The sequence below is a fragment of the Coenobita brevimanus genome, chromosome 28 (genome assembly GCF_032717465.1).
Source record: "Coenobita brevimanus isolate Jiangsu-jjx chromosome 28, ASM3271746v2, whole genome shotgun sequence".
NCBI lineage: Eukaryota > Metazoa > Arthropoda > Malacostraca > Decapoda > Coenobitidae > Coenobita > Coenobita brevimanus.
In genome coordinates, this window is record NC_136981.1 from 18,107,378 (window position 1) to 18,121,269 (window position 13,892).

The window sequence follows — 13,892 nt, forward strand, 5'->3', positions numbered from 1 at the left end:
GATGCGCTGCTACTTCGGAATGGGGCTGGGCAGCAGGATAGTGGTTGTGGATAGGTTTGGCTAGGTTGTTAGGTCCAAATAAGTCAGGTAAAGACATCCAATATATTACCAATATGCCGGGAATTGAATGCAGGACTCTCAGGTGAGTCCCGGGTTCGATTCCCGGCATAATGGTTATATATTGGATGATTTTTCCTGTGTACAATACAGGTTTCTCTTTTCATTAGGTAAAGATAGGAAAAGTTAGTTCAGACCATAGTAGGTTTGCTTCAGTGTCTGTTCAGTTGGGTTATCAAATGATGGAACCATTAATATTTCACACTGCAGTTGTGAAGCAAGGTGTTTAGGAGCGAGGGCAAAGTCCTTGGGAGTCTCTCGTCAAGTAGTGGCATTATCTCACGTACAGTATGAGTGGCCCAACCTGGCCCAGCCCAACAAATCTTAACAGAGGGCCACATGCCAGACAGATTGTCCTGAAGGCATAAAACTTGGTAGGCAGTTAGCCATCAATATACTGTAGGCATCCTCAGGGTATAAGGCGAAAATTCATTGCTTACAGATTTGAATGGACTCGCTTGTACTGCACTGACAAAGGTTCTTACTGTTGGTAGTGGATAGGGAGGTTATGTATGGTTAGATTAAGTTAGGTTAAACTAGGTTTGGTTCTATTTTGGGGTAACAGATCCCGGTTCCTTTGATGTTTCGCACTGCGGTTGGGGAGCATGGCAGTGGTTGTGGATAGGCTAGTTTAAGCCAGTTGTGTTTGGTTAGTTTAGGTCAGTACAGGTTACGGTAGGTTCTGTTCTGTTCAGTTCGGGTAACAAATACTGGTTCTGCTGGTGTTACAGATTATTGCTGGTCAGCAGGATGGTTGTAGATAGGTTAGGTTGGGTTCAGTTATTTTAGATTAGACTAGGATAGGGTAACGTATGCTAGGTTAGGTTCGATTAGGTTCGGTGCTGAAAAAAAAAAAAAAATGATACCCCTATGTGTTGGCCGCTTTTGTTTTGTTTTTTTCTCACTAAATGGGCTTAGTACGTCAATAGAAGATCCCTGGCACTCATAAAAGTAATCACTAAAGCCAGAAAGTTGGTTGAATCGAGTCAGGTTGGTACCACTCTACCTCTGAAATCTCCGAGGTTACTGAGAGCGCGAGGAACTGTGAGCTTGTGAACTGATTTTGTATATTCTGGACAAATGGGCTGAATGCATCAATACCTGATCTCTGGCACTAAAAAAAAGTAATTATCAAAGCCAGAAAGTTTGTTGAATCGAGTCAGGTTGGTGGCACTCTAACTCTGAGATCTTTGAGGCAGCTGAGACAGCAGAGCGTCTGTGAGCTTGTGAACCGATTTGGACTATTTTTGTGGGTAAATGGGCTTAATACATCAAGATAAGACAGAAGTAATCACCAAAGCCAGAAAGAAGGTCGAATTGAGTCTGACTTGGCTCGTATCTCTGACTGGGGTAAAAATAATCTGGTTGTTTTTAATGCATCAAAGACTCAGTTTTTACACCTATCAACTCGACAGAATCTTTCACAGGTATACCCACTAATGTTTAATAATATTCAGCTTAATCCTGCATCATCCTTGAACATACTTGGGGTTTCATTTACTCGGGACTTGTCTTGGAAAGATCATATTTCACCTCTTGTAAAACCTGCTTCCAAGAGATTAGGTGTGCTAAGCCGATTCCATTCCTTCTTTACTCCTACACAATTTTTGACTCTATGCAGGGGTTTTATCCGCCCCTGCATGGAGTACAACTCTTATATGTGGGGAGGCTTCCTACATACAGATCTTCTCAATAGGGTGGAGTCAAAGGCTTTTGTCTCATTAACTCTCCTCCTCTTACTGACTTCCTTCAACCTCTATCTCTTCGCCGCACTATTGCATCATTATCTTTTTTCTATCGCTACTTCAATGGTCACTACTTCTCTGAACTGTCTGCATTCATTCCTCCACCTCTACGATGGGCACGTAGCACCCGTCTAGCAGCAAACTCTCATCCCCTTTCTGTCCAACTCTCTAATGCAAGAGTTAACCGTTACTCCCAGTCCTTCATTCATGCAACAGGTAAACTCTGGAACTGTCTCCCTCTGTTTTTCCTGCTTCCTATGATCTCCAGTCTTTCAAACGTGTTGTGTCCAGGCATCTCGATATGATCAGATCTTGAATTTTACGCTATCTGGTGTTTTGTTTTTCTCTTGGAAGGAACAATTTTCCAGGTCAGCAGCCTTGTTTCCTTTTTCCTCACATTAAAAAAAAAATGGTTAGTGCCACCCGACCACTGAAATCTTTAAGGTTACAGAAAGAGCAGAGCAGCTGTGAGGCTATGAAGACTCACTTGCCTCCCGTGTTCGTAAGTCAGTGTTGTAAGCATAGCGGAGAAATGTCTGAAGTTAACGAGATACGATATTGCCTTCCATTTTCCTTCGGTTTCTTGCAGTGACTTTCACTGCAACAGGATGTTCATCTATGTCACCAGCGTTTTTCAAGGGGTTGTAGATTTATGTTGCTAGCATAGTATGGATTAAGTTTGGTTTGGTTGGGTTAAATAGTACATACCTTTGTGTTTCAGAGTACGGCTGGGCAGCAGGGTAGTGGTGGTGGTGTCAGACTATCAGCTCATCAAGGCAGCCTTCTGCAACCCCGCCTTACAGGGACGGCCAGATTTCCTCTCATTCAAGATCTTTTCCTTGTTTGATAATATAGGTAACAAGAGATACCAAGCCTTCATCTTCCTTTTTTATAGCGATGTCCTTTTTCATAACAGGTACAGGTGGTCTGTGTATTGCACTCTTCAATCTTGTGTGGTGCAGGGACGGCTCATGATGTTCTTTTACATTCTTTTAAGTTAACTGGGATATATTATTTACATTGACTACCTTAGTTCATATAGTTCAGAGGCAGAATAAGAGAATATTATGGCTCTAAATCCTTTCGCAGAAGGACTTCTTCATGACTAGCATCATAGTCTTGTGTTAATCTGTTACAACTCAGGATTAAAAATGGAAAGGTGATGATTTTAGTCCAAGTTGGGGGAAAAAAGAGGGTAGTTGTTTTCTGGAAAATTTAGTCATCTATGTAATGAAATCAAACAGATAAAGAAATAAATAATAAATAAATAAAAGACACTATAAAGCATGACCGGTGGTTTGGTAAGTACAAGATGATGCAGGGTGAATACTGGTAATGCTGACTAAGCCGTCTCTGCAACACACAAATATTGGGTTGCGTTATATGTGAACCATCCTGTACAATTTCAAGCAAAGTTTCTGTTAGCTCCATCAACCCTGCTTTGATGGAAAGATCTATTTTTTACTCATTCCAGGTATTTTCTTTCTTCGTGAATTATTGGGCGAGTATGGTAACATGTTTTCATATTTCTGTTAACATCCAGAGAGTAAATAAGGATCAGAATGAGTCCCAGGCATCTGAATGTGTCAAATGTGTCAAATCCTCTTCCAACTCCGCCATACAAGGAAACCCAGATCTCTCTTCTTTCCAGATCTTCTTAGAGAGTCTGGGTAAGGGTCCGGATTCCAGGTAATTAAGAGACTTCATGGCACATCTTTCGTCATGACTTAATTTTTAAAATAATGGATGGATGGATGGACAGTTTGTATTAAGGATCTATCATCATGACTGTTACTTTTTCTAAAAATGACAAGGTAAAAGTGATGAATACACGTGATGAGACGCATAGCCACAGTGCTTATCTCCGTTACTTAGGCCTTTGAAACTGTGGCTGCTTTTCTACTCATATCTCTATTATACAAGGCCATCTCATCAAGGTTTTGCAATTACCACACTAACATGTTATCCTCCTACCTGCCTATATGTTACCTTCCTATCTCCCCTATGTGTTAACCTCCTATCTCCCCTACATGTCCCCTATGTGTTACCTTCCCTAAATGATACCCCAGGTTCATTTTACTTGCCAACTCACGAAGGGTGGATGGACACCTGAGATGAGTGGCGCCAGTTTCCTGCACTTGGATCTGAACCTTGACACTGTCAGGCAGGCAGCCATCTCTCCTTAACCCTTGGTATGCCAGGTGAAAAAAACTTAACCCTGAATGCCATGTTGGGTCTTGAAAGACCCCAACTTATTTTTTGGATTTCTGCCATATGCACAAGTTACAAATGTTGAATTTTGTACATATGTTGCCCAGGACACGACGCATGTACCCAGTTCACCATGTGTCCTTGTGTGTTTTATATTTCTGTGTTTCTTAATGAAAGTAAAATTTTCATAATATTCTTCAAAATTTTTGAAAGTTGGAACATGTAATGAATAATCTATATATCCATCGGTTGCCAAATGCCTTAATTCCATAAGGGTTAGCCACAAACAAATCGACTTCATGTTGCCCTGTCCCCCGCCATTTCACTGCCCTGCTTCCAGCCTCATACTCTTCTCCATGTCACGAATTTGCGACATTATGTTATTGCTCCTATTCGTGACACTGTATTATTATGGGAAGCCACAAGGTCTAGTGAAAGACCCAGTGTGTTTCACTCAGTTTAACCTTTCTTGTATGCCCTCTGATTGGGGTGGTTACCAGAACATTCATCACTGCTCCATAAGTGACTGTTCTTATGCACGACATTTGTGCTTCACTGAGTGAATTTATCATGCGTGTATATCATTTGCCCCACGCGTATTAACCATCGAAGTCAGGCCACGCTCACTTCCAGTGAACATGCTTCTGTGGTACCAGGCATGAAACAGATTGTTCTAGTCAGAAGGGACTTTTGTTAAGGATAGATGTGCACTACAGCGAGGATTCCCGAGATTTTAACTACTCCAGAGCTGTGGGCTTTAGCTCGGTGATGCCATGCCTCTCCACTCACCGTAGTTAGAATTTAGTGATGGACAGCTGAGATAGAGATGAATAGTGCATGTCTTGACCTGTAGATCATCTGTCATTCCAGGAGATCACCCATTTCTCCGTTGCCAGCCAAGGGAATGTGGACGTTGCAATGGAAGAGCAGGCATGATGATCGTTGAAGATTACCCTCCTCGTTTTGCGGTGTCTTAGCGGCAACTCGAGTCTACAGCCCTGTGACTCCTCATCACAAATTATTAACAGTACCTTTTTCTGTTGTCAATGTTTAACCCACCACATCCCAGCAGATTATTCACCAATGGCCTCCCTCAGTTCTGGCAGATTTTCTTTTTTGGGGGGACAAAAACCTCTGCTTTTTATGAGAAACATAAAAAATTCAGAGAGAAATTGCTCACCTGAGCTTAAAAATGCCAGTACAGGTGACCATATCCTCACCTGACATTGTGTTCTATCGAGCCCAGCTCCATAGATGACGTTTTCTATAGGAGGGGTAAGTATTCCAAACCACTCAGAATAGGTAGATATTTATTTATTTGGTACTAATTTATGTGTAGTACAGGAGTATATTGGTTTTCACACAGTAATATAAGCAATATAAACAGTATTTCACTCAACAAACGCATCAACATAACACACTTTGGCGACATTACATGCTCATCATTTCTGATCATTTCTTCCTCTAACACCAAGTAAATTTTGTCCTCCACATTGTCATCAATTGGAGAATCACTCTTGCCTTGAATTTCGTACCGTGGTACGACATGTCTTTACTGGCCACGTCACTGGTAACAGGTGAGTTGCTGAGACAATGGTGTGCGGGGGAGGGGGGAGGTCACGTGAGATAAGGCTTTGTTCCCGCCTGGCCTTGGATAGAGGAAGGTGTCCAGCGTATGTGTTCCAAAAATTACGTGCAAAATTTGAAAAATGTGCAAATGATGGACCTTGCAATTACAGCGTGTTTATAAACGTCAACTGGAGTCACAGTGACATAACGTTCAGGCGCATATGTACATCAACGGGATGCGGTAGATTAAGAGCATTATCTTTTTATGACTGATTGAATGAATTTACTTTGCCAGAGATTCTGAAATTACTTGCTGAAGCTCCCTTGGAACGAAAATTTATTTTGTTGTAATTAATATATTTACAGTTCTTCTCTTTGAACTCAATTAAATGTAATAATCATGTTTGATTTCTCCACATTATTCTTACTTAATTTGCTTACTCCCAGTTTCCACACATTTCTTATATTAATCATGACCGGTAGTTAAGCCAGTTCTGTTGTATTGGTTCATAACAAATCCTTTGTGCCAGCCAGGGGTTTTGCATCAGTAAGAACCCGTTTATTATTATTATTATTTTATTATTATTATTATCATTATTATTACTATTATTATTATTATTATTATTTTTATTATTATCATCATTATTATTATTATTAGTGACTGTCAATGGGCAAGGATGGCACTTTCTCAGAGGCCAACAGTATCAACAGCTCAGCATTTTTGAGTGATTAGATTCCCCTGTGTACTGTTGAGAAAGTTTACCAAATTCTTGTCTTTAGAAAATCAGCAAAGTAAGCTGGCATAAGGTGAAAACTTACTACTTGGTTTCATAAGTCGATTCCCTTTTGATAAGTGGTGATTTTTTTCCCACAAGTAGGAGAAATAATATTCAGTATATTCTTTTCCTCCCAGCAACAGAGTTGTGATTATTAAGTTATTTATTCCATTAAACTGGTTATTTACCCCAGTATGTTAACCTCCCTCCATGACAATTGGTGACCTTGCCAGGATAATAACTCCTAGTACGATCTTATTCCAGGATATTAACTCCTAGCTCTAGCATTAAAGTTATTATGAAATAATAAACTCACTCATTCACAGCTAGTTAATAGTTATAGTAACTATAGTTTATAGGCACTAGCTTACTGTGTTTACTGTTAGTTTAGCAGGCCTTTTCCTGCTTCATTAACCCACTGAGAACTTAACCCGATTTTAGTATTTTACTCTTGCTAATGCCAGACAATTTTTTCGCCCCTGGGAAACCTGGCACTCAACACGTTGATTTTTGTGAGTCTCTCCCCAGTTAGTTGGTGGATTTCTTTTTCTTGTTTACCAGTTTTATGTAGATTTAACTGGTCACCATCAGCCTGTGCCTATATTCTTAAATTAGAATAATTAACATTCGACTGCAAAGCTGCACAGTTCAAACATTAGTTTTAGTTCAATCAGAATGAGCTAGTCCTATGGCTCCCAACCTGTTTATACAGGAAGCCAAGGGTGTGGGGTTTAATGATCCCCAGGAAAGTGAGATTGTTTCCGGCGTGTATTCGGGCAGCATCTCCACTTTATACAGGTTCAGGAGTGGCAGTTTTTACGTCAGGACCTCTGATATAACAATAAGAAACATTAGGTTTAATTCACTCAGATTGAGTTAGTACCATGGCTCCTAACCTGTTCATACAGGAAATCAAGGGTATGGGGTTTAATGATCCCCAGGAAAGTGAGATTGTTTCCCACATGTATTCTGTTATTCTGTTAGCATTTCCTTTCAATAAAGGTTCACCAGTGGCAGTTGTTATGCCAGAACCTCTGTCTGACCTAGTTATAGGTATATAACATTAATTTTAGCTCACTCTGTCCCAGCGAGATAGCACCATGGCTCCTAACCTGTTCAAACAGGAGGCCAATGCTATGGGGCTTAATGATCCCCAGATCAGTGAGACTGTTTCCTGAGGCACACATCCAGGTAGCATCTCTATTTCATACTGACTCAACCAATGCAATTGTTATGCCAGAACCTTTGCAAAAATTTTAGGGAATGTTAGTGGTGCCAAGCACACTTGCACCATAATCTTAGTTTAGCTGTTGTCCAAGAGTAACAGCCTGACCTGACACTTGCCATAGTTCATAAGATACTAGACGATAATGTGATTACGCATTCACAGGGACGTCAAGCCAGGTTCCTTTATAAACAAGGACGGCTGTACCATGAGTCACAAACACCCCAGGACGAGGTTCGACTCCAGTTTGTCGTTCCCACAAATTACAGCTGACCAGTGACCAAACTGGGTCATTTATCAGTGATGGGAGGTCACATGGACAAAAAGAAAACCCTTGACCGTATCTATGTTGACTTTTTCTGGCCAGGAATGGGACATGAAAAAACTTGTGCATTCTTTTGATGTATTTCACTGTAACACTGTCAAGGACACATCAATCTTGCACCATTGGAATCCATGCCCATAATCTCTGAGCCATTTGAAAGAGAGGGCAGTGACAATGTAGGCGCAGACCTGATGTTTCGCCTGCTAACTGACGACAAACATGGGCAACTGTTGTACGATGGGTTCTCTAAGACAGGCGTCCTCTGTGATTTAGGCAATCCAGGTACTAGCTTCATTCCCAGTTAATAGTATACCAGTGAGACCTGACGTCTTGCTCGTTGGTCCAGCAGGACACATTATTCATACGAGTATATACTGCACGTTTAGAGGAAAGTTCAAGAATCCCGCAGAGGCATTCCGAGGCTCTGTCTGAATTACCTTATGATGCCTCTAGAACTGTGGGCCTTTCTGAGGATTCCCAGAGAAAACATGCTATTTACATAAGTGTTCACAACCACGATGTGTTTTAAAATGTGAACTGCCCGAGTATGCATAGGGATTCTCAGCTTACTAATATTAGTTGTAAGTGTAGAGTTATAAGGGTAAGAATGCACTTAGGATGTCCCAGTGCATAGGAACAAATACTGCCAGACAGTACTTAGACTAGGAGCATATGCACAGAGCCCTGAGTTAAAGGTCACAACTCTTACTTTCGACCTGTGATGGGCTGTGGGTCACTGCGGGCCCTGTTAGTTAATTAGCACCTGTTGGGATCTTTTTAATGAACCAGGTGTTGATGCTGCAGGCGATGTTTCAGTTGAAGTGAAGCATGGTCTCGCAGACGAGAGAAGGAGCTGGTGCCTGATTGACTGCTGTCTTCCTTGAAAGCACTAGGCATGGATTTGGACCTCACCTCATATATTCACACTGTGTCTGTGTGTTAACCATGGAACACTTTGTTCTCCGGTTAATAGAGATATAGGTTTCACCAGTACACTACAGGAGTCTTTAGCAATTTGGGCAATCCAAGGACTAGCACGTTTCCTGGTTAATAATCTATCTAATAAGAAATTGATAGCGACCTTAAATGTATGAAGCTTTGGCTGTCACCCAAATTTTTCAGCTAGGGTGTACTATTGCGGCCAGGAGTTGTTAGCTACCCTCGTCCAGCCAACCCGTGTATGTAGCAGCGTCGCATTTACGAGCAAAGAAGTTGCCCTCTATGCATATCTGTCGAAGAATATCCCTTCAGCTTTGGGCTTGTACTAATGGATGAAACAATAGTAATATTTTCTCTGAAGGTTTGACTCTGATAACACGAATATACTTCATTTATTATTTTGTAACTATTTTTTTTCTCATACAATACCAAGCAAGTGACTTAAATATGTATCTTTGATTTCACTCCGCGACTTCTTGTACTGTAGATCTGAATCAGCGAACATAAAGAGTGAACAAGTTCGAATCATTCATTTGTTACCGAGAGAGAGAGAGAGAGAGAGAGAGAGAGAGAGAGAGAGAGAGAGAGAGAGAGAGAGAGTATGGTGGGCGCCTGTGAATTTTCGAGAAATGAGGTTGAGGCAGATTGGCGCAAGGAAGTGCAAGGGATGAGAAACCCTGGATTCCTGTGCTCCATTGATAACAGGCCACAGTGTGAATATTTCTTCCATCAGTCACTAGAACTTGCCTTGCTCTGTGATAGATTTTTTTTTTTTTTTTTTAAAGGATTGCTATCAGAGGAATAATGAATTAGGAGACAAATGCTGTTGATTTAACAAAAAGCTGTGCTTAACCCATGGGCTCCCGGGGTCCCCGTGCGAGGGATTTTGCTGGAAGGGTGCTAGGCGTACCGCCCTCTGCCTATCGGCTCATAGTTGTGAGACTCATAGGTCCCTTCCCCAGGGTTCTCTTCTTTATTAAATTTTGAAAATGTTCAGTTCCGTCCTATATTGAGGACACTGGGCACTAATGGGTTAAGAAAGTAATCTGCCTCTCTGTCCAGAGAGGGATATCAGGTTAATGTGAAAAATACTCATGAATCTGCCAAAAATCTCCAGGTGCCAACCACCAGAGAGAAATAAAAATGCGAACATAAGGCATTTAACACAGGTTACGCAGCCTGGCTAATAATTTGACTAAGTCAACTGGCGTTACCCAAATAAAACCCATCTTTCATTTTGTCCGACGAGACGTTTTCCTGGGATAAATAAACTCCTTCGTCATCAGCCAAAGGAAAAATTCCCTGTTTAGCTCGAGCACGTTATTTTATTTATTATTATTTTTTTTTACGTGTCCGACTCTGGGCAAAGGCTCAGGGCCTATTTCTTGGGGGCAGTGGCCTATCCCAAGGCCCAGTAGTCCTCCTACACCTCCACATGTCACCACTTCGGCGCTAACACCCACCGTCCATATTGAATACATGCTAGGTCTGTCTCATACAGGACTGGTGTACTGGTATGAGCGGGGGTACTTTTACGACATGTCGGCGGGTCATCTGGTAGATCAGGAAAGTCTGCTTTTTATGAAATTCAAATCCTTAAACTGTTCCCTGCCCCAGCCGGGATTCGATCCTAGGTCCATTAGGACTGCAAGCCGCCTCTCTACCGATTCAGCCACCGCATAAAATCATGTGTATTTATCCGGAATGAAGCCTATATCTTCTACCCCTTTATCGGCCTGGCAAACTCCCTGTAAATAATACTATTATCTACCGATAGACTGAGTTAAGCGGGGAGACTCATCTTTCGTGTATGGAAATCCACCCCGCCTCTGTGTGTGTGTGTGTGTGTGTGTGTGTGTGTGTGTGTGTGTGTGTGTGTGTGTGTTGAATTGCGAGTCATCCGACTTGTGGGGCATGGTATGCGGGTTGATAGGTTGGTGACTGACTGGGTGAGTGGATTGGTTAGTGTAGGCTGGTGGTTTCACAGACGGATTAGGTGGAGTGGGTGGGCGAGAGGGAGGGAAAGGGTTGTTGGGCTGGTTAAGTGGGGTGGAGTGGGGTTCGTGCATTAAGTGGGGTGGGTGGTGGAGCTACTTGTAGGACAAGGCAAAAGACTGGTTTATGTCGTCCTAATCTTGAAACATACTGATTTGAGTAAGGTTGTGGGTATGTGCGTTGTTGGATGGGTGTGTAGGTGGGTGGAGAGACTGTGCGAAAACAGGCCTCTGGGATTACGTCATTTGAGTAAATATGTCCGAGTTGGGAATAGATCAGTGTGGTGAAAATCGGTCCGCAGGGGATATTATTCTGGAATCATGCTGAAGTAGGTATATAGATCCAGTGGGTTACAACAGGTCCACAATGCAATACGTCTGTTGGTTAAGAGTCTGTGTTTCAAATGCACGCATCAGTCGGTGACATAACCACGTCAGATAATAGGTTTATGAGGAAAATATGTTCACTGTGAAAAATATGTCCATGGGTATACGTCCATGTAAGAAACCTGCATCCATGGAGAGATTCAAGGTCGACGGAAAATTTGGTCCATGGGGAGAAAATACATCAGTGGGGAAAATTAGTTCCTGGGAAAATAGGTTTACGTAGAAAAGTAGGCGTCTTTAAAAAAGTCATTAAGGAAAATGGGTCCATGGGGGATTGTGCTCCGAGTGGTGAAAATGTCCATTGATAAAAATATTCATGGGGTGAAAATAGGTCCATAGGGGCATTACGTACTGTATACATACATAGAGCTATTTAAAATAAATAGGACTTAAAATATCCAACTTTTAACAGCAACCGTTGCCTGGAATTAGGCTTACCACTGCACGCCTTGGACCAAACAACCATTAGCCTGATCCTACTACCACTTCGTCATCCAGTTATAATATTTCATAATTTACATTCATTTGGTCATTTAGGCATAGAAAGCCAACCGAAACGAAAGGAAAAATCCCTGTGTAACTGTGTTGAGCACCTCATTTCTCCGCCTCATTCCTCGAAAATTCACAGGCACCCACTACTCTCTCTCTCTCTCTCTCTCTCTCTCTCTCTCTCTCTCTCTCTCTCTCTCTCTCTCTCTCCTGGCAACAAATGAATGCATCGAACTTGTTCACTCTGTGTTCGCTGGTTCAAACCTACAGGAAATAATGGATTGCAGCCAAATATACATATGTCACTTGCTTGACTCTATACGAGAAACAAGTTATTAAATAATCAAGGTGATATATTCCTGTTATCAAAGTCAAACCTTCAGAGTAAATATTACTATTGCTTTATCCACTAGTACAAGCCGAAAGCTGAAGGAATATTTTTCGGCAGAAATGCATCGAAGGCAACGTCTGTGCTCGTAAATGCGACGTTGCCACATACACGGGTTGGCTGGACGAGAGTCGCTAAGAACTCCTGGCCACAATAATACCTTTCGTAGCAAATCCACTGACTACTAGGCGGAAGGTAATTGCAATTTAATACAAATTGTTTGTCACATCAACCCTATTGGTGCTCCACCCTGATTGATTTCACAGGTACAGTTGGTGGGGGGAGCAGTTTTGCTGTGCAGGTTCAGCAATAGGTGTAGTAGTTTTGTCGTGCAGGTCAGCTGATCGTCTCTACCACACACTTCTGCCTCTGCCCTTGTTACCTTCATATTATTATTAATTTGTATTACACCATTTTACATGGAGAAACAAGTCACCACAACCGTCACACCTACACCGTGTATCACACACCACGGTACATAAAGATTAGTTTGAAATGAAATGTAGCACACTTTCACTCAGTTTAACCTGAGTACAGGATGTTCGCCATTGCCACAGAGTGTTTTCCCTCAAGTTTGCTTTTATTAACGTGAATACTAGGTTTTCACACTTATTGACGACAGTGATATTCTGTAGCAGGATGGAACACATGCCACAGTGTGAATCGTGTGTAACTGAGTTTGGATGTACAGTTGCAGACATATCAAACAAATACCCCGTCGACCAGCGAGGTGGTGTAGTGTTCTCCGCATCTGGTAACACTCATTGGCATGGACCTTCACCAGGTTTCGTTTGGTCGCTAAGACGAACCGAACGCGGTGATCAATGCCGTTGTGCGCAGTTATTGGTGGCATATAAACAATGCCCCACCTGACAATATACTGAAAGGTTTGTGAATATAGTAATGAAATAATTTCACTCCATACATATTCGTAATTAATTCACATGAAACACACAGGTTTCGTAAGCATGACTTTCGACAAACATCATGAACCATATAACTTTCACCGAAGGCCCTCATGTAAGTCATTATATCATAGTCTGCATTCCCGTACCTACCATAATAATCGCAAAATTACCGTGATCCCCCTCCTCCCTGACCGTGAACCTGAATCTGGTAGACCTTTTTAGGTGGGGCCACAGGAAGAGGCAGGGTGGGGCCCCTGGGAGACAGGAGGAGAGAGGAGGGGGCAATACTGGTCTGGCTGGTGGGAGGGGAGGCTCTACAGGAGAGGCGTGATGTGGTAGGGGAGAGAGGACTCTAGCAGAAAACTAGAATGGGATGGATAAATGATACGCTGGTGACGTGGTGCCAAAGCAGCTATAGTTTAACGTTTGATGTCACACCTGCTGGCATAGGGAATGGCAACTAACAGGCTGGATGACGACTAATATCGAAAGTAGAGGAGGGGAAGGGAAGAATTTTCTCTTGCTACAATAAACATTAGCTAACAGTAGTGATTCGAGCCCATGGTTCTCGTTAATATCTGTACGGCACCGGTGATTTACTGGGGGAGGGAGGGATGAACTGGGTCCCAGCACATACGTGGCGATACTGGAATGGACTAATAGGTGGGCAGAGAGATGCCTTATCAGCTGTATTATTATGTTCTTTATGTCGGATAACTGTTAACCCTATAGTGATAGAGTAAATTGTGGTATGAAGGACTTGTAACTGTTAAACAATCTTAGTCACAACCTCAGTATCCAGTTTACTGTCCCCCCTTC

At 42.1% G+C, this 13,892-nt stretch overlaps 1 protein-coding gene across 1 annotated transcript in view; it reads left to right on the plus strand.

The window, feature by feature from the left end:
• The window catches only part of LOC145394752 (cytochrome P450 2L1-like), a 122,522-nt gene that overhangs the window by 8,403 nt on the left and 100,227 nt on the right, over positions 1–13,892 (plus strand). The window contains exon 3 of the mRNA XM_080268533.1: positions 2,584–2,717. Within this exon, the coding sequence (XP_080124659.1) occupies positions 2,584–2,717 (134 nt within the window). The remainder of the gene's footprint in view (positions 1–2,583; positions 2,718–13,892) is intronic.